The 18310-nt window shown below is 43.2% G+C and overlaps 3 protein-coding genes across 8 annotated transcripts; 2 read left to right on the top strand and 1 right to left on the bottom strand.

The window, feature by feature from the left end:
* Positions 1 to 13: 13 nt before the first annotated feature.
* Positions 14 to 3397, top strand: Smyd4-1 (SET and MYND domain containing, class 4, member 1). 2 transcript variants are annotated; one of them, XM_089471547.1, is made up of 5 exons: positions 14 to 699; positions 755 to 1757; positions 1820 to 2123; positions 2298 to 2570; positions 2671 to 3397. In XM_089471547.1, the coding sequence occupies exons 1-5, from the start codon at positions 14 to 16 to the stop codon at positions 2673 to 2675; spliced, it is 2271 nt and encodes a 756-aa protein (XP_089327673.1). In that variant the 3' UTR covers positions 2676 to 3397. The 2 variants fall into 2 exon arrangements, with proteins under 2 accessions (XP_089327673.1, XP_017867255.1); XM_018011766.2 differs by lacking the exon at positions 2671 to 3397 and having other exon boundaries at positions 2298 to 2643.
* Positions 1820 to 5314, bottom strand: Nt5c (5' nucleotidase C). Its single transcript, XM_018011763.2, has 7 exons — positions 4835 to 5314; positions 4334 to 4737; positions 3974 to 4269; positions 3722 to 3908; positions 3256 to 3396; positions 3042 to 3193; positions 1820 to 2947 (listed from the first exon to the last, which is right to left on the bottom strand). The coding sequence occupies exons 1-7, from the start codon at positions 5061 to 5063 to the stop codon at positions 2743 to 2745; spliced, it is 1614 nt and encodes a 537-aa protein (XP_017867252.1). The 5' UTR covers positions 5064 to 5314; the 3' UTR covers positions 1820 to 2742.
* Positions 5315 to 5423: 109 nt separating this feature from the next.
* Not1 (CCR4-NOT transcription complex subunit 1) lies at positions 5424 to 18037 on the top strand. Of its 5 annotated transcripts, none has more exons than XM_018011760.2 (10): positions 5424 to 6385; positions 7544 to 7747; positions 7837 to 8397; positions 8472 to 8931; positions 9284 to 10549; positions 10690 to 11454; positions 11524 to 14042; positions 14108 to 15279; positions 15345 to 15704; positions 15879 to 16193. In XM_018011760.2, the coding sequence occupies exons 1-10, from the start codon at positions 6284 to 6286 to the stop codon at positions 15946 to 15948; spliced, it is 7479 nt and encodes a 2492-aa protein (XP_017867249.1). In that variant the 5' UTR covers positions 5424 to 6283; the 3' UTR covers positions 15949 to 16193. The 5 variants fall into 5 exon arrangements, with proteins under 5 accessions (XP_017867249.1, XP_017867248.1, XP_017867246.1 ...); XM_018011759.2 differs by having other exon boundaries at positions 10666 to 11454; XM_018011757.2 differs by lacking the exon at positions 15879 to 16193 and adding an exon at positions 16289 to 18037 and having other exon boundaries at positions 5425 to 6385.
* Positions 18038 to 18310: the final 273 nt, after the last annotated feature.

The raw sequence follows: 18310 nt of genomic DNA, 5'->3' as shown, positions 1-18310 counted from the left end.
TAAATCAGAATAAATGTTGACTTTATCAAAAGTTTTTGGTGAGCAAAATGAATTAGTTCCATTTATTAGCAGCTACCAAAATGAATTGGAAACTGTCAAGGTGTTGCACACTCTGCCTGCAGCCAAGCAGCAACGTTTCAATGAGTTAACCCACGAATTGCTGGACTCTTTAGACGATGTCCACGATTTAAAGGCCTGTGCCGAATGCTCGCGCTCTAGCCGAGAGCATGGAAATGCAGTGTATACAAAGAGATCCAAGACAAATGAGAGCGATCGAAGAGAATCGTTACTTCTTGCCTGTCGTTTTTATACACATGCCATTCTGCAGGCAGAGAATGTTCACGAGGAGCTCTGTTTGGGCTATGCGAATCGAGGCATGGCACTGCAGGACTTTGGCTTATACAAGGAAGCCTACGACGACTGTGAGTGTGCACTTGAATATGGCTATCCCCAGAAACTGCAGCATAAGCTAATAATGAGACAGGCCCACTGTGCCTGGCAACTGGGCGATGTAAGGAAACTGAGAGAGCATCTATCGTGGTTGGAGCAACAACAGCTAAATGCAGGCTATGTAAACCAATTGGAGCAGCTGCAAGAGCAGCTAACAAAGCTACAAGAGCAGCAGGTCTCTGAGCCGAAAGAGGAGCTCACGAGTGAACAAGCTCCTTCGTTGCAGATCTTAGCAAGGAATCACAAAATGTGGGTAAATAATTTATATATTCAATATGATTAGATTGATATAGATATATTTTAGCTCGAACAGCCCTGGCGAAAAGGGACGCCACATGGTGGCCACGCAGTCCATCCAACCAGGTGACATCATATTCAAAGAGCAAACGGCGTGCTTTGTGCCTCTCGAGCCGGGTTTGATTTGCCAGCAGTGCGCTGCGAGTGTGCTTTATGCACCCATACCCTGTACTCAATGCCATCAGCGAGTGGTTTACTGCTCGCGTCACTGCCGTCAACTAAACGAGCAGATCCACAGCTACGAATGTGCTGGCTACAGAAAAAATCTGTTTACCATGCTGGGCGTCTCGCACTTGGCTCTCCGAATGGTGCTTTGCTACATGCAAGAGTGGCTGACTGAGCTAGGCAAAGGCTCAAATGTTCAAGAGGCATGGAAATTGCTAATGGCCAAGGCTAGTAAAACTTATGATTGGCCAAGTGCTTCTCAGGGTTTGCTAAGCTTATGCATGATGAGCCATCTGGATAAGGCAGCTGCCGAGGAGCTCATATACTACGCGCTCTGCGCAAATCTCTTGCAAGTTTATCTACACAGATGCACCAATTTCTATGAGCAACTAGAAGTCAAGACTCGCGAAGATTGGCACTTATTGATAGCTGCCTTAATTCTACGCTGTGCCGGCCAGCTGCTCTGCAATGGCCACGTTGGCGACACCATTGTACTACGCTCCCAGTGTCACACGATGGAATCGAAGCTCTGGCGGGCACCTTTCCATTTAAGTTTAGGCCAGATGCATAAGTTTGATAGTGTTGCCCTGACAACGGCGCTGAATTTACCATATTTGGCCCTCTGTAATCATGCTTGTGCTCCTTCGATTCGCCTCCATTGCGACGGTCGTGCGGTCAGTTGCCTGGCAGCCCAACAAATTGAGGCGGATGAAGAGATCTTCAATTGCTATACCTTGGACTATAGGAATTCCAGTTGCGCCATGCGCCAGGCGCAGCTGCAGCAGACTTTTAAGTTCCGTTGCAAATGCATAAAATGTGCTAGCAACAAACCTGATGAGATTTTTGTAAGTAAATGTCATTTGATCTAGTTGGTTAGTGTAACTAATATATATACTCTACACTCTAGCTATCCTTTAATCGCTATCGCTGCGAGTTCTGTGCCCACATATATGTGCCTAGCCAGCGGGAGGAATTCAAATGGTGGGAGTCAGAGTCTAACTCGGCTATTAACTGCTCCAAGTGCCAGGCGACACAGTTGTTTAACTGGTTCGGTATTTTGCGGAGGACTCTCGAGTTTTGCTCTGAACAACAACAGCGTCGCAAAGCGTATAAAGCATTTAAAGAACTCGACACTTGGCTGCTGGATTATCATAGCTTAAAACTGCACTTGGCCCAGCAGCTAATTGCGGCCTGTCTGACAGCTAAAGCAGGTGAGTGAGACAACGCACACGAATCAAGAGAGAGAAAGAGATAGACAAGGCCGCTTCACTCGTCCTTAATTCTGTTCTACAATATAATATATACACATACATACTCTGTCCAATAATTCCATATATGATTTCCACTGTAAAACGACATCTCTAACCGCATCTACTCTCCCATAGATGGCGCCACCTTCGATGACAGCGACTACAAGCAATTGTCACGCATTTTGGATTACCTGCTGGCGGGCGTAGCCGCACAGCATGGCGCTGACTCCATGACCTATATAAGCCATTTAACCTACCTAATGGACTTAACAGCCTTTGGCAAATACAAATGCAGCAGCGAGCAGCTCAAGGCTGTGCGTACTGCCATCAATTATTTACCAACGGATACGAAGAGGATTTTTGTCAACTATTACAACGACTTTATTGAGCAGCGCATTGCAGCTAATGGTAATGCTAATGCTAATGCTAACGCTTAACAACAATAATAAATTCTCTAAGAACAACAACAATAACAAGCATACGCTGGCACTTTTGTTTCATTTTCTAGCTTAAACTACAATTTTTTAGAGAGAAATCGAGACAAGGGGAGAGTGATGATACCCTGTGTTTTTTCCGTGTTTTATATAAAATGTGAGGCATATTCGTGAGGCATGACGCCGCGTCGTGGATAAAATGTGTGCGATGTCGAAAACTTGAGCAAGTTCGTAATGTCGCTCGTGTAAATGTCCGCAAAGCGAAATAGGCGACGTGAAAAATACGTCGGATTGTGATACGTACGGAATACGCTGCCAAATTGTTCGTTGAAGACATTTTTCGTTTTATTCCTGCAAGAGAGAAACGGAAATTGCTTAACGCGTGAGTACAGTAATATTACAATATATACATATAAATATTTTATGGTATATATCTTAAACAAACCGCAATTGATCCCGTTCGTTCATCCAATTTTTCAGACATTCCTGGGCCGCCGCGCTGTCATCATCCTGCGTATCCTCAATTAGCTGCGTCAACATTTGCAGCCAATTGGCGCTCATCTTGAAATCCACGCGATTCAGCGTCTTTATCTCATGCTGGAAAAGGAGTTTGGGTAAGGTATACAGATATATCTCTGTTATATACAGGTGACACTCACGTTTAGCTCGCTAATGATTGCACCTGTGCGCCAGCTGTGCTTCAAGGTAACATCAGCTAGATCGCTGTACGGATGATCCCCAAAATAGAGCACCGAATGACCGCGCCAGCCCTTCAGCTCCTGCAGCTGCCGTACAGAGCCCTGTGGAGTAGATATGGTAAGTACAGTGAAGATTAGGAGGTATTCATATAATTCTCATTAAGATCAACAGGTGTGCTTTGGTTTCTCTTCAGAATACAAACAGATGTGAGAAGCGTATAAGACACCTGTTGAATTCCCAGTTCTAGTTTCTAGTTGGGACTTGAAACTTGTCATGCAAATTAACATTTCTAATAGGTATTTGCACAGCTTTAGCATTTACTTATAAGAATTTACAGTTTTTGCATTTGGTATGCAAATTGAAAACAGCGGCTGTTTGCTTAAGCTATTTGAGCTCTTTCAGTTAAATTGCTATCTATATGTATACCTCATAATAGATTTTTCCCTTTTCCAGCTTGAATACTCGATCCCATAGATGCGATCGGGTTTTCTCATCGTACAGCCTTATCGGCCGAGATTCGTCTGTAAAGAACTTGGGCTTGCGTGCCTGAACGATGACCACATCGAAGAAATCTCTCCAATTCTCGCCCACCAGATAAGACATGCCACAGTTCCTATAAAAGAAGATTCAAGAATGATATTAAAGCATTTATGTACATCTGACTCCAACTTGGCTTACACAAAGGAAAATGGACTATTCGTAACCAGGAATAGATTCTTGCCCGCCTGCTGAAGTTTCTCAAAATACTTGGGCAGCTTTGCATTGCGTTCGATATATTTTTGCGTATCCTTCATGACCGTAGCATGCATTATGGGATGACAGGAGCCCATGGCTGTTCTTGTATCGTGGAATACGATCTCTGGATTATAATCTATTCGATTTCTTTCAAAATATTCGATAACATTGCAGAGCAAACACATTTCGGGCACTGAAAACAGATCCGCCAATTGCACCATTTTTGAGTTGGTATTGTGCTAAAATCGATATGTATATGGATTAGAATATCAAATAAAATAATGACTATTTTCAGATAATTACTCTATAGCTATTATTGGGTCCTTCGACATAGGCAATGGGCAGCAATCGATTGTGGTAGAGTTTGAGCACTTCGTCAGCTTCGACTTTGGTGCGTCCACGATATACTGAGCCCAATTGCAGTTGCAAGAATGAATCCAATTTGACCAATAGCCCCTTCTCCACATCATAGTGCAAGCCTCGTACAGCGAAATTTGGCTCATATTCCAGATCCAAAATATCCTCTGGATAGCGAAAACGCTTAACCAACATTTCCCGAGCCAGATTGTACAATAAATCCTCCAGCAACGGCTTATAGCAAGCCAAAGTGTAATCATAGTCGAAGCCATAGACCTGCACCTCACTGAGATCCAATTCGTTGCATGCGAAAACGGCATCTGGATGCACATCTACGGGCAATTTTTTAGCTAAAAATATATAAATTGTATTAGGCCGATACAAACACTTATACATAATAAACGAGATAGACTGTGTATAAGAGTGCCTACTAATTATAAGGCTTACATTGAAATTTCTTTTTGGTTGCTTCGTAGAGCTCGTGGAAATCACTCACAGTTTTTCGTGGATTAATTAGAGCGTTCGACGTAACGGCTGCTGCTGCTGTTGCTGCTGCTCCTGCGCCCACATCGTGGCTGCTGCCGCTGCTCAAATACCGTGACTGTGTTACATTCAACCTGCTGCACACATTTTGTTTGAGAAATGCATTCACAATTTTTCTACGCGCTGCACACATTTAACTGTAATTGTCCTCGTTATAACTGTTAAATGTGCTTCCAGTCGTTGTTATGTACATACGCAACTCAATACACCACCCCAGTACACGTGCAGACTGCATGATGTTTAATTGAATTCCCATTTTTCTTTGCATACACCCTTTCTATCTTACTTTAATTACTTAATCTATTTAAATCCTAAACTCTTTGCCTTACAAACTCAAGCTTCAGATTTAATTAGTTTAGTTAATTGATATTTAATTAGCAGCATGCAACAGCTGTTTGCACATGTTGAACGCTGTGCAGCACTGCTATACATCGTACATGTGGTCATATCGATAGCAACAGTGCGCGATGTTTCCTGTACATCACTAAAGTTGTGGAACAGACACGAACAAAAAATTAAAGCGATCGAATAGCGATTAAATTAATCCAAATTAAACATAACTTCAATATCAACTAGTGGACTAATTAACAAGTCCCGCCCACTATAAAGGAAATTTGTATTATTTTGTTAACGAATATAAACAGTACATTAACCGTACTTACAAAATTCAAGTTAATTTTTGGTGTCATTGCCTTTGTGTGCGTGCGTATCACGTACGTTTGTCAGTGTGTGAGTGTCGGTGTGTACGTGCGATTCATTCATTTTCCAATTACGTGTGTGCTGGCAAAATTTTGGACGGTATTTTCAGTTAGCCAAATAAAAGCAACAGTTAGCCCAAAGACTTGTGCAATTTCATTGTTGTTTCGATTGTCAAAATAGTCGCAAGAAATGTAGAGCTGCTGCTGGCCCCTACGAAGGGGGGCCTCAGCCAAATGCCATGAAATAGCAAAAACTAGAAGACAAAAAACATTTATAAATGAGCAAATATACTAAATATATATGCATATAATATATATTGATATTTGCGCCGCAATATTGAAACGACAAAAGAGAAACGTTGCGCCGTTTACGTTTACGTTTAAAGAAGAAGCAACAAATACGTCAAGCACCAATACGAAGACGGTTTCCGAGTATTGGTAAATACGTATTATACGTATTATAAAAAAGTATTTCCGACAATATTTTCGGCGTTATCAACACCAACACCACCCACCACAAGGCACAGTCGTCCGAGCCATAGCGGAACGCAGAGCAGAGCCCAAACAAAAACAACAACTATAAAAAAATAATAAAATCGAAAAAGAAAGGAAAAGCTCACCGCACACTGAACCAACAAATTTGATACGTAGAATTATGAACGTAGAGAACCAATTGACGCCTCTAAAGCAGATTCGTAATTTGGTCAAACACGTGAATAAACGAAATTTTAATGAGAGCAACGAACAAATAAAGCAGGTACGTTTCACATTTAACCTTGTTTTTAAAATACATAACCAAATAATTGAAACAATAACAACAACAACAAGCAATTGCAAGAGCAATAAAAATACAATAAGTGTTGTCAAATTTTGCACATATCGGCTGTGAGTCAAACACAGGCGGAGCTGCCAACTTAATCGCACAACGGCTATATTGCCATTTCGCTCGCACATGCATTTTCGCCGACGCCATTACAGTTTCTGTAAAGGCAGAAAATTTCTCTGCGCGATATTCTTGTAAAAAAATTAACTTGCTTGGCTGAAGATGCAAGTTATTTGGAATGTGTAAAACTAACATTATTACTAACTTTAAACTGTGCACGACATCAATTCGTGCAACTTAGTGTATCAACTCCAGTGAAATTGTGCAAAAAAAAAACTGTATATAAGAGAGCGTACAAAGTTTTCTGCCAGCTGCGCTAGCGCCAGCCCTTGAAGTTCAGTGTATGAACATTTACTGTCTACCATTACTTGAATATTATGTTCGAAAATCATCAATAAGACTAGATTTGGGTAAGGCATCTGCTTAGTATTACTTTCTTTTTATATGCATACATAAAAAAAAAATTGGTTTGGCTACCAACACCAATATGCAAACCAAAAATCCCTCTTGCCTTCCTGCTCACCCTTTTGCGATGGATGTGTGTGTATGTGTGCAGACCTTTGTATGTGTGTAGGCCTAAAAGTTGCTTTGAGTACTTTGTATGTCATTTTTCGCTTTGCATTATTTTTTCTTTTTTTTTTTTTTTTGTGGAGCAGCTGCGCGGCTACAGCTGTTGTCTCGCTTCTGCGTACACTCAATTTAGTTTCACATTTGAGTTTGTTTTTTTTTTTATATATATTTGATCGTTGTGGAGCTAGCTACGCTTCACATTTCTCTTTGTGACTTGTCAAAATTTCAAAGTGTGCAATGAAAATCGAAGAAAAAGAAGATAATTATAAATAGTTGCATCAATTATTATTCAGTTAATTGTGTGACCGCTTTTGATGAATTGCTCATGTGTTATCGATCTCTAACTTCTGCTGCCCGGGCACGGCAACATGCTCAGGTAAACCGGGGTTAAAACACCATATTAATCTACCTCAATCTCTTTTCTGCTTTTCTTTCATGCTCTCGTCGACGTTTCGCTTACAGTTTATCCAAGATTACGCCCTCGAAGCGGATCGTAGCTGTCTGCGATATCTGTTCACGGTACTTAACTTGAACGATCCGTCGCCGAACGTCACCGCACAGCTGCAGGCGAAGCTCTTGGGCGCCCATTTGCAGCGGCAACTGCAGTGCTCCTCGTTTGTCACAAATATATGCTTTGCCTTCGATCAACATTTTGCCAAACAAAAGGTGCGTAAAGCGAAACACTATAAACTATAATTACAATTCAAAGAAGCAGCTGCTGATCGACTTTTTATCTTTCTTTCTCTGAATAACAGGGTCTGAAACCATTTGCACTCTCTGAGTTGGTTGGACAGGTTGCCAAGCTAACTGGCATTAACAAGCTTTGTGAGTGCATTTTTGCATTAGCGGTTACCCACAGCTCGCATCCAGAGCTAAGGCAGAGCGCTCGAGAAAATTTGCGTAGCTCTTTGCCTGAACTGCTTAATTCGTATTTGGGCAACAATTCAGCCTCAGCAGCGACTGCTAGTGGTCTTCACGAAATCTCTTTTGATTTGTTACAATATTTGTTGTGCTGTTTGCGGGAGTACGTCACACCTCAGCTGGAGTCACAGTTTTTAAGGAAACTGCGCGAGGAGTTTCCACGTGAAGCGGTGCCATTGGTCTTAGCGCCACTTTTGTATCGCAACACGACAACAGAAACGACGACGACGGCCGCCAAATCGAACGACGACGACGAAACTGATGCAGAGGAGGAAACGACGAACACGAACACGACGAACACCAGCAGCTGGAGCAGCTCAAATGCAGATAATCTGAATGAAGTTGGCATTGAGGATATCTATGACCATTTATCCGAGATAATATACTCAAATCAGGTACAAATCTCAGTCTCTAGTAAATCCCTTCTTTTCGATTACCATTAATAATTACATCGTTCATCTCATTGCAGGGCAAAAATAATATTATGGACACATCTTGGATTAATTTAATCCTTGAAATCGGTTATGACTTTACATCGAGCGTTGAAGATTGTAGAAATCATTTGTGTTGCGGCTGTGGATCACGCGAACTGCAGCCCAAAGATGTTGCCAAAATTGTTGGCCTCATGTGTAGGCGACACTTGTCGCTGCTTGATTGCAATGTAAATTTGCCAACGCCAGCGAACTTCTGGCCAGGCCAACAGCAGGCCGCAGGCAGCAGCAGCTCCAATGCTTCACAATCAGCACAACAGCAAAATTCTACCAGTAGCAACAACAATAACGATGGCAGCAGCGAATCGAGCAGCGCGGCCAGCGAGAAAAAAGATAAGAAGGAGACAACAGATGCAACACAGACATGGAAGCCAGAGGTGTTTGTGCAAGCGCTCAAAGAGTTGGCGCCACAGCTGAACTGGAAGGAAGTTTGCATGGGTAAGTGCTATTTAAGTTATACCTTTTTACTATACTATAGTAAATGGGCAGATACTTTAGGTACATTTGTTAACTACAAACGTTTTAGTGTTATCGCTATATATTCTCTTTAATTATCTTTAGTCATTTCTTTATTTTCTGTCACAGTTTTGACTAATTTCGTTATTTTGGCTTAACAAAACTCTATTTTTATTCTTTTTTATTTTTGTTTTTGTCATGTGAAGTTTTTTTAACCGAACCATCAATAGTATTCAAAAATTATCGACACAAATTGTAGACAAAGTGATTATAGAAACATAAAAATATTAAATACATAAAAATATATCAAAATTTTCAATTTATATTCCTACAGAGCTCGACCATCCAGAGTTTGTGCTAAAGGATCGCATCGGATTGGATTTGCTGTTGACCATTTTGAGATTGTCGACGCAATCGAAACTCTTTCCGCAACCGGAATGCATTTATCGTCACTGGTCTAACACAGAGGGTCAATTGTCGTTGATAACGACAATGCTGCAGAATCCAGATCTATTCTCATTCGCCGATTACGTAATCAGTCAGCCAGCATTGGATGTGCTAAAGACGCCACCCGATGCCGAGAAAAAGGAGATAGCTGCATGGAAATCCCTGCATTTGGTTGAGGTGTTACTGTCGATTGCAGACAAGGGCTACTACAGTCAGGTGCACGAACTCTTTAAGTTCCCAGCGCAGAATTGTCCGGACGTGCTATTCTTGGCACTGCTGCACATAAATCCACCTTTGACACCATTGCGGCAGGATCTATTCAATCAGCTAATACCCACATTTCTGGGCAATCATCCTAATTCGAATGTTATCTTGGCCAGCGCCTGGAGTTCCACCAATTTTCAGCTGCGGCCAAGTATCATGAACGCCATGTCAGAATGGTATTTGCGTGGCGGCGAATTCGATCAGGTGAAGCTGTCGCGTATTCTTGATTTGGCCCAGGACCTAAAGGCACTGTCCTCGCTGCTCAATGCACGCTCGTTTCTCTTTATCATCGACTTGGCATGTCTGGCATCGAGGCGCGAGTACTTGAAGCTGGAGAAGTGGCTGAGCGATAAGATACGCGATCATGGTGAACCCTTTATGCAGGCAATGATCAAGGTGCTGCAACGCCGTTGCCCGCAAGTAACGAACTCCAAGCTGCCCGAAGATCAACTGCCGCCCAAGCAGGCGCAATTGCTGCCCGAAACGGTGACCACGATGATCAATTGTCTCCAAGCGTGCATCAATACATGTATGCAGCCGGAGACAGCTGAGATGATTATGCAAATGGCTGGCAATGTGGCCATCCTGGCAAACAAAGCTCGTGCCGCACAGCAGCAACAACAACAGGTGCCACCGAGTCTGGTGCCACCTCCGCCGAGTATTCTGCGTGGACACCGTGGCATGGATCTGCCGGGTGGAGGCATCGTGCCTGGCTCAGTGCCACCGCCACCGCAACAACAACAACAGCAGCAGCCCTTCTCAGGCAATCTGAATGCCCAGCAAATGTTTGGCCCGGGCGGAATGGATCCTTTGACAAACATGTCCAACAATCTGGCTGGTCTCAATCTGGGGGGTCCTAACGGCGCCTTCAACTTCGGCAATATGCTGAGTAAGTATACAAATTGGGAGAATCGAGTTCATTTGGTAGAGCAGACGACAGCTATATATCTTTGTATTTTGAATTTTCACATTTATTCGAACACGTATCTTTATGAATGGCTACAGACAACTTGGTTTCTACTACTCCAGCATCTCCATCGCGTCTCATGACGGCCGGCGCCAACCCCTATCCGCCGATACCCATACAAATCACAGCGCAACCGCCACCAAATGTTGGGAATCTGGGACGTATGCTGCCAGCGGGACCGCAGCCAGCGCCGACGCCACCAAATCCGAATAATCCAGTCATGGCCGATTTGCAGATGCCCGTTTCCAAGGAGGTGGAAGATGAGGCCAACTCGTACTTTCAGCGCATCTATAATCATCAACCGAATCCGACGCTTTCGATTGATGAAGTACTCGACATACTACAACGCTTCAAGGAGTCCAGTCATAGACGCGAGCAAGAGGTTTTCCTTTGCATGCTGCGCAATCTGTTCGAGGAATATCGCTTCTTCTCCCATTATCCCGAGAAGGAACTGCAGATAACCGCTCAACTCTTCGGCGGCATCATTGATCGCAATTTGGTGCCCACATTCGTGGCGCTTGGTCTATCACTCCGATGCGTTCTGGATGCATTGCGCAAACCGGAAGGATCGAAGCTCTACTACTTTGGTGTAACAGCGCTTGATCGATTCAAGACGCGTCTTCACACCTACAACAAATACTGTGAACACATTCGCTCCATACCGCATTTCAACGACTTTCCTCAGCACTTGATTCAATATGTCGAATTCGGCATGCATGGCCAGGAGCCGCCGCCCCAGAAGTTGATTGGGCTGAGCAATACAATACCGTCGTCGGCTATAGCACAAGGAGCAACTGAACCGCTATATCGTGCCAATTCAATGCCAGGTATGGAACCACTAATATCATCAATAAATTCCCAATCCGTTTTTAACTGTATTTCAAATTCCTTTCCAGGCAACATGCCCACAGCTCCGAATGTACAAAAGCCGCCTGTGGTTCTGGCGCATGCCGCGCGCATGAAATCCATTGCGAATGCCACAAATATCGATACCCTGCTCGTAGCCAACCAGGAGGAGAAGATTACTGTGCCGCCAGAGCCCATACAGGACAAGACAGCCTTCATCTTCAACAATCTCAGCCAGCTGAATATACCGCAAAAGTGCGAGGAGATCAAAGAGATCATGACCAAAGAGTATTGGCCATGGCTAGCACAATATTTGGTGCTCAAACGTGCCTCGATGGAGTTCAACTTTCACACGCTGTACTACAACTTTTTGGATGCCTTGAAGAATGTTGAGATTAATCGCTATGTGACCAAGGAGACGTTGCGTAACATCAAGGTACTGCTACGCTCTGATAAGGGTGTGATCAATTTTTCGGATCGCAGTCTGCTCAAGAATCTCGGCCATTGGCTGGGCATGATGACACTTGGTCGCAATCGTCCCATATTACAATTGGATTTGGATTTGAAGTCCCTGCTGGCCGAGGCGTATCACAAGGGTCAGCAGGAGCTGCTGTTTGTGGTGCCATTCGTGGCAAAGATCTTGGAATCATCTGCCAAATCGCGCATATTCAAATCTCCCAATCCCTGGACAATGGGCATAATGTATGTATTGGGTGAATTGCATCAGGAGCCGGATCTCAAGCTCAATCTCAAGTTCGAAATTGAAGTTTTGTGCAAAACACTGAATTTGGAACTGGAGAAGCTCAAACCTGTTATCTACCTGAAGGATCCATCGCGTCCGCTGTTGATCGAACAGCAAATGTCGCAGCCCAAGCCAAAGGTTGTTGAGGCACCACCTCAACAACAACAGCAGCAACAGCAGCAACAACAGCAACATCCACAGCAGCAGCAACAACCACCGCAGCCACCGCCATCAGCTGAGGTTGATGCACAGGCCATGATGATGTCCAATGCGAATGCATCTGGCTCGGTGTCGTCACCTAACTTGCCAACAGATCCCAGCCAGGTGGTCTTGCCCCCGCCAGAGCCACGTTTCTCCTATCTGGAGGTGAATGTCAACAATTTCCAATTGATTGGCCAGCAGCTGGTGATGCCCAACAATATTCCATTCCTGCACGCCAATCCAGGCATCAAGCACATCGTTGTCAATGCCATCGAGCGCACAATTACCGATTGGCTGCAGCCGGTGGTGGATCGTAGCATACGCATTGCATGCGCCACAACTGAACAGATCATACGTAAGGATTTCGCTCTGGATGCGGATGAGAATCGTATGCGCACTGCCGCCCATCAGATGGTGCGCAATCTGGCCGCCGGTATGGCCATGATTACTGGAAAGGACGAGATCGCACGGGCGATTAGCCAGAACTTGCACAAAGCGTTCATGGCCGCGTTGACGGGTGTGCCGAGCATGTCCGACATACAGGCTGCATCGATGCAGCTGGCCAACGAGAATGTCGAATTGGTCTGTGCATTTATACAAAAGACATCGGCTGAGAAGTCGGCACTCGAGATCGATCGACGACTGTCGACCGACTTTGAGACGAGGAAAATAGCACGCGAAGAGGGCAGCCGATTTGTCGATGCGCAAATCTTGAGCTATCAACAGGAGCGTTTGCCGGAGCCAGTGCGTCTTAAGGTGGGCCCAGCCCCACCCACACTGTACGCCGTCTATTCAGAGTTCGCGCGCAGCATTCCTGGCTTCCAGCAGATGAGCGATCGCGATATTGCTCTGTTCGTGCCGAAGCCACAGGATCTGCAGCCACCGAATGTATTTGCCAACGATGAGAGCAGCATGGTCTATGCCGAGGTGGCCAGCAAAATGGAAGCGTTCATGAATACGGCCATCAATGTGCCGACGCTCCAGCTGCAGGCGAGCAAGATGCATGTCCTGCTGAATGCCCTGATGGCCACGCGACGCTTGCGTGATCAGGAGTCGGCATTCAATCTGCTGACACGTGCCGTGGAGGGTCTGACCGAGGGCCTGATCAACGTCCAGGATCACATGGAACAAATGAAACTTTATCGTGACATTCACTTGCGCATTCTGAGTTTGTTACACAACAGCTTTGGAGCACCCAATACGGAGCGTGCGGTAACCAAATGCTTCTTTGATATCCGTGAAGAGGTGCGCTACAATGTGGAAGCTGCACGCGCGCTGATCACCTCACATTTCGTGAATCTGAATCAGTTCGATGGCATGTTGCGCGACTGTATCGACAATGGCAACAACTATATGGCCATCTCGTTTGCCATTGCACTGCTCGAGCGTCTCATCATGGAGGATCGTGTCATAAACGTTGTCTCCGACAATGAGTTCATGGCCACAGTTGAGGTGCTTGGACGTCTGTCACAGCAGCGTCATCGCTATCCCGAATGCATCGCGAATGCCATTGAGACCTTATGGTCGGGCAATCTGAACACAAGTGATTATGGCTCGTTCAATCCGGGAGAACGCTATCCGACCGGCGCATCGCATTACATACACTCTGGCATGCACCATGTCCGGGTAAGTTGGGCATATAAACAACGATGTTAAAGAAATGTATTAAACAGATATTTCCTTTTTTGTAGTCATCGGATATGGATGATCCGCCAGGCCTGCAGGAAAAAACCGAATTTTTGCTCAAAGATTGGGTCGCTCTGTACACTCAACAGAATCAGCAGACAACACGAGATGCACGCAACTTCAGCGCCTTCGTGCAGAAGATGAACAGCTATGGCATCCTCAAGACAGACGATTTGATTACCCGCTTCTTCCGGCAGGCAACACAGATCTGCACCGACGTTGTCTACCGCATGTTCGGCGATCCCAATTTGCCCATCAATCAGGCGAAGAACCAGATATTCCAATGGATCGATGCCTTTGTACATTTGATCGCTATGCTGGTTAGGCATTCGGGCGAGGCTGGCAATCCGACGACAAAGATCAATTTGCTCAATAAGGTGCTGGGCATTGTGCTGGGCACTTTGATCAAGGATCATGAGATGCGCGGCGTTGGCTTCCAGCAAGTGGGCTATCACCGCTTCTTCATGATGCTGTTCATGGAGCTGTGCTCTGCGGACAGCACACTGGAATCGCTGATGCACAGCATTGTGTCGGCCTTTGCCTACACATATCATCTGCTCAATCCAAGCGTGGCGCCCGGCTTCTGTTTTGCCTGGCTTGAGTTAATCTCACATCGCGTCTTCCTTGGCCGCATCCTGGTCCAGATACCTGGCCAAAAGGGCTGGCCATTATATTCACAGCTATTGCAGGATCTCTTCAAATATCTCGCACCATTCTTGCGCAACACCGAGCTGGGCAAGCCCGTACAATTGCTCTACAAGGGCACGCTGCGTGTCCTGCTCGTGCTGTTGCACGATTTCCCGGAATTCCTATGCGATTATCACTTTGGTTTCTGTGACACAATTCCCCCAAATTGTGTTCAGATGCGTAACATTATATTGTCCGCATTTCCACGCAATATGCGTCTGCCGGATCCGTTTACGCCCAATCTGAAAGTCGACATGCTCTCGGACAGCAGCAATGCACCGAAAGTGTGCAAAAGCTATATCAACAATATAAAGCCAGCCAATTTCCGTAACGATCTCGATTCGTATTTAAAGGCACGCGCCCCTGTCACTTTCCTATCAGAGCTACGCGGCCATTTGCAGGTAACCACAGAGCCGGGCACACGTTACAATATGGCCCTGATGAATGCGTTGGTCATGTATGTTGGCACCCAGGCCATTGCACTGATCAGGTAAGAGCAACTTATTACGATAATGGACTATAGTCATTAATTATATCCTCAATTTATTCCAACAGAAACAAGAACTTCGTACCAAACACCTCGAACATAGCGCACAGCGCTCACATGGACATCTTCCAGAACCTGGCTGTCGATCTAGATACAGAGGGTCGTTATCTGTTCCTCAATGCGATCGCCAATCAGTTGCGCTATCCGAATAGCCACACACACTATTTCAGCTGTGCAGTCTTGCATTTGTTTGCCGAGGCCAATTCGGAGGCCATACAGGAGCAGATAACGCGTGTTCTACTCGAACGTCTGATTGTAAATCGTCCACATCCATGGGGCCTATTGATCACATTCATTGAACTGATCAAGAATCCGATCTATAAGTTCTGGGATCACGATTTCGTGCACTGTGCACCCGAGATAACAAAGTAAGCGATTTAGTTAAGAGACCATTCGGTAGATCGGTAGTATTACTTATTTAACTATTATATGTCTGTTGTATGTATATTGTTCACCTGCATACACCTTTGCACTCGCTCAGCTGATTTTCCTACACCTGTTGCGTGATTATTTATGGTTTTTATCGTTCGTTTTGCTTTCAGATATTTTGGTGAATGTCTGATTGTATTTAATCGATTTGAGCCTTTGAACAGCATTCAGTGTGCAGCATAATAATATAGAGCAAGAGTTGTTAAGTTTATTAAAAGCCAAACTGATTATCTCAAGTGTAATTGTATATGCTCCCATTATACACACACACACACACACACTTACAAACGTTCGCAAATCCGCCCCTTTCATGTATCCCATGTACAAAGCAAAAAGAAATCAAATTTCAACCCGAAACATTCGTAAACATTTTACCATTATTAATTTGTAACGTTTGCCAATCAAAATATTAAATTAAAAATATATCTATCTATTAGTGTAAGTCTTTTTATATTTAAATTTGAAGTAAGCCAATTTTTTGATTAATTTTTTGTATTTACAAATATTTATTATACAATTGCAGACTCTTTGAATCAGTCGCCCGCTCCTGCTTGGCCAAATCGAATGTTACCCAACAGTTGAACATGGCCATTGATGGTGGAGCAGGCGGAGCTGGTGGTGGAGTTGGCGGCGGCGGCGGCGGAGGTGGCGGCGCCGTTGTCGTAGACAACCAGGAGGTGGTCAACATTAACTGAATGAATGCAGCGTACGGATTTGCGAGCAGATAAAAATATAAAAAACGAACAGCCGGACCAACAGCAACAGCAACAGCAGCAGCAGCATCTAGCAGCCAACAGCCAACAGCCGTCGTAATCGAAGTCGTAACCGTAGTCGTTGCCGTTTCCGTGTCCGTAGTTGGAGCCGTAGCCGGGCCAACAAAAATCATCATAAAATCAATTATATATATATATATACTAACGAGATGTGTTTAGTTTTTAGTAAATCGTTTTAAGCAAAATATGAAACAATGAAATTACAAAAGCAAATTAGCTACAAACAAAAAAAAAAACAAAAAATCAAAAAAACAAAAAAAAAAAAGGAAAACAATAAGCAAAAAAAAAAAAAAAAAGATATAGAAAGCCAGCTGTTAAATACCGAGATATATATATATGATAAATTCGAACTGTATTTAGTAGTATCTAATTGTGTTGAGATATATATATATATAAACAAAGAAACATACAAACACACATGCGTGCATACATACATACATATTAACCGATACGAAGAGAAAACGAAACATTTTAAATGCCAGCAAATGTTAAATTAACAAAATAATAACAACCAATTTTTAATTCAGTTGTATTATAACTATAAATGAAGAAGAACAAAAATTGCAAATTCCTGTATTTACCTGTGGTTTTATACCTGGGCACAACAATGCCACGTGCCCCCATAGCTCTCTATGTCAGGAAAAAACAGAATTTACAACAAAAAAAAAAGGGAAAAAAATGAACAAAAAAGGAAAAAAATCAATGTATATATGTAGTTGTTGTTGCTATATTGATAAAGGTCAACAACAATAATTAATTATTAATAACTAAACGAAACGAAACAAGCAGCAGCAACAAAGCGCATATGAAATTTATATATACATATATGTAATAACTTTAAATCATATATATATATCGTTGTATATGTATGTATAGTTACATATAATTTTTAAAAAATCATTTTCAATTCACGCTTAATTTTTTGTACACATTAAAAATAAATATCTTAAACGTTTTCGCTTGGCTTTAAAACATTTTATATATACAGAAATCTACGCATATTCCTATTAATTTTTTATAACCAACTGTAATTGGCATTGAAATCCATACCTTGTTATATGCATAAAAATCAAGTATATGCATATATATAGTTGAAAGTTGCCCTTTTTGATTTTAGTCGATTTTTAAAGATAATTAAATATGTTTAATGCAGGCAGCAACAACCTTTTTAGTTTACATATGTATGTATGTCTGATATATCAATTATATCTTGAATGGAAGTAAATTGTGTACAATATTAATAGGCAAATATAGGCCAAGGCGGGGCACACACACACACGCCCACAATTCATTTATAGACTAATTGAATTATGCAACAATTTATAAAAACAAAAACAAAAAAAAACAAAATATTCTAACAATTTTCCATTCTTGTGTACATGCAGAAAAAAAGAAAACATATAAATATGTATGTATGTAATCCCATTTAAATCGATATAAGTAACTTTATGCATTAAGTGGAATAATATAAAAATATATGTATAAATGGCAAAATTTTACACATGCTGCGTTTCTCTTAAGCCCCCTCGCCCCTTCCCTCTGTATTATCTTTAGTTTACAGCTTTTTGTTTTGTAGTTGTGTGTAGGCGTACACTTAAAAAAGCTCGTATTTATTAGAGCAAAGGGCGGCCCCTGGCTGCGCGCGCGCTCTCACCTTATCTCTTCATCTCTTTCACTCCCCTTTGTTTACTACATATGCTTGCTCGCTGTATATATGTAGCCCACTTCCGCACCCAGTCTTACATAAGTCCAATATACAGACATACACACAT

Source organism: Drosophila arizonae, chromosome 5 (genome assembly GCF_054131065.1).
Source record: "Drosophila arizonae isolate 15081-1271.41 chromosome 5, UAZ_ARI_1.0, whole genome shotgun sequence".
Taxonomy (NCBI): domain Eukaryota; kingdom Metazoa; phylum Arthropoda; class Insecta; order Diptera; family Drosophilidae; genus Drosophila; species Drosophila arizonae.
Note: the sequence above shows the minus strand (reverse complement) of the source record. Positions and strands in the feature narration are given on the sequence as shown.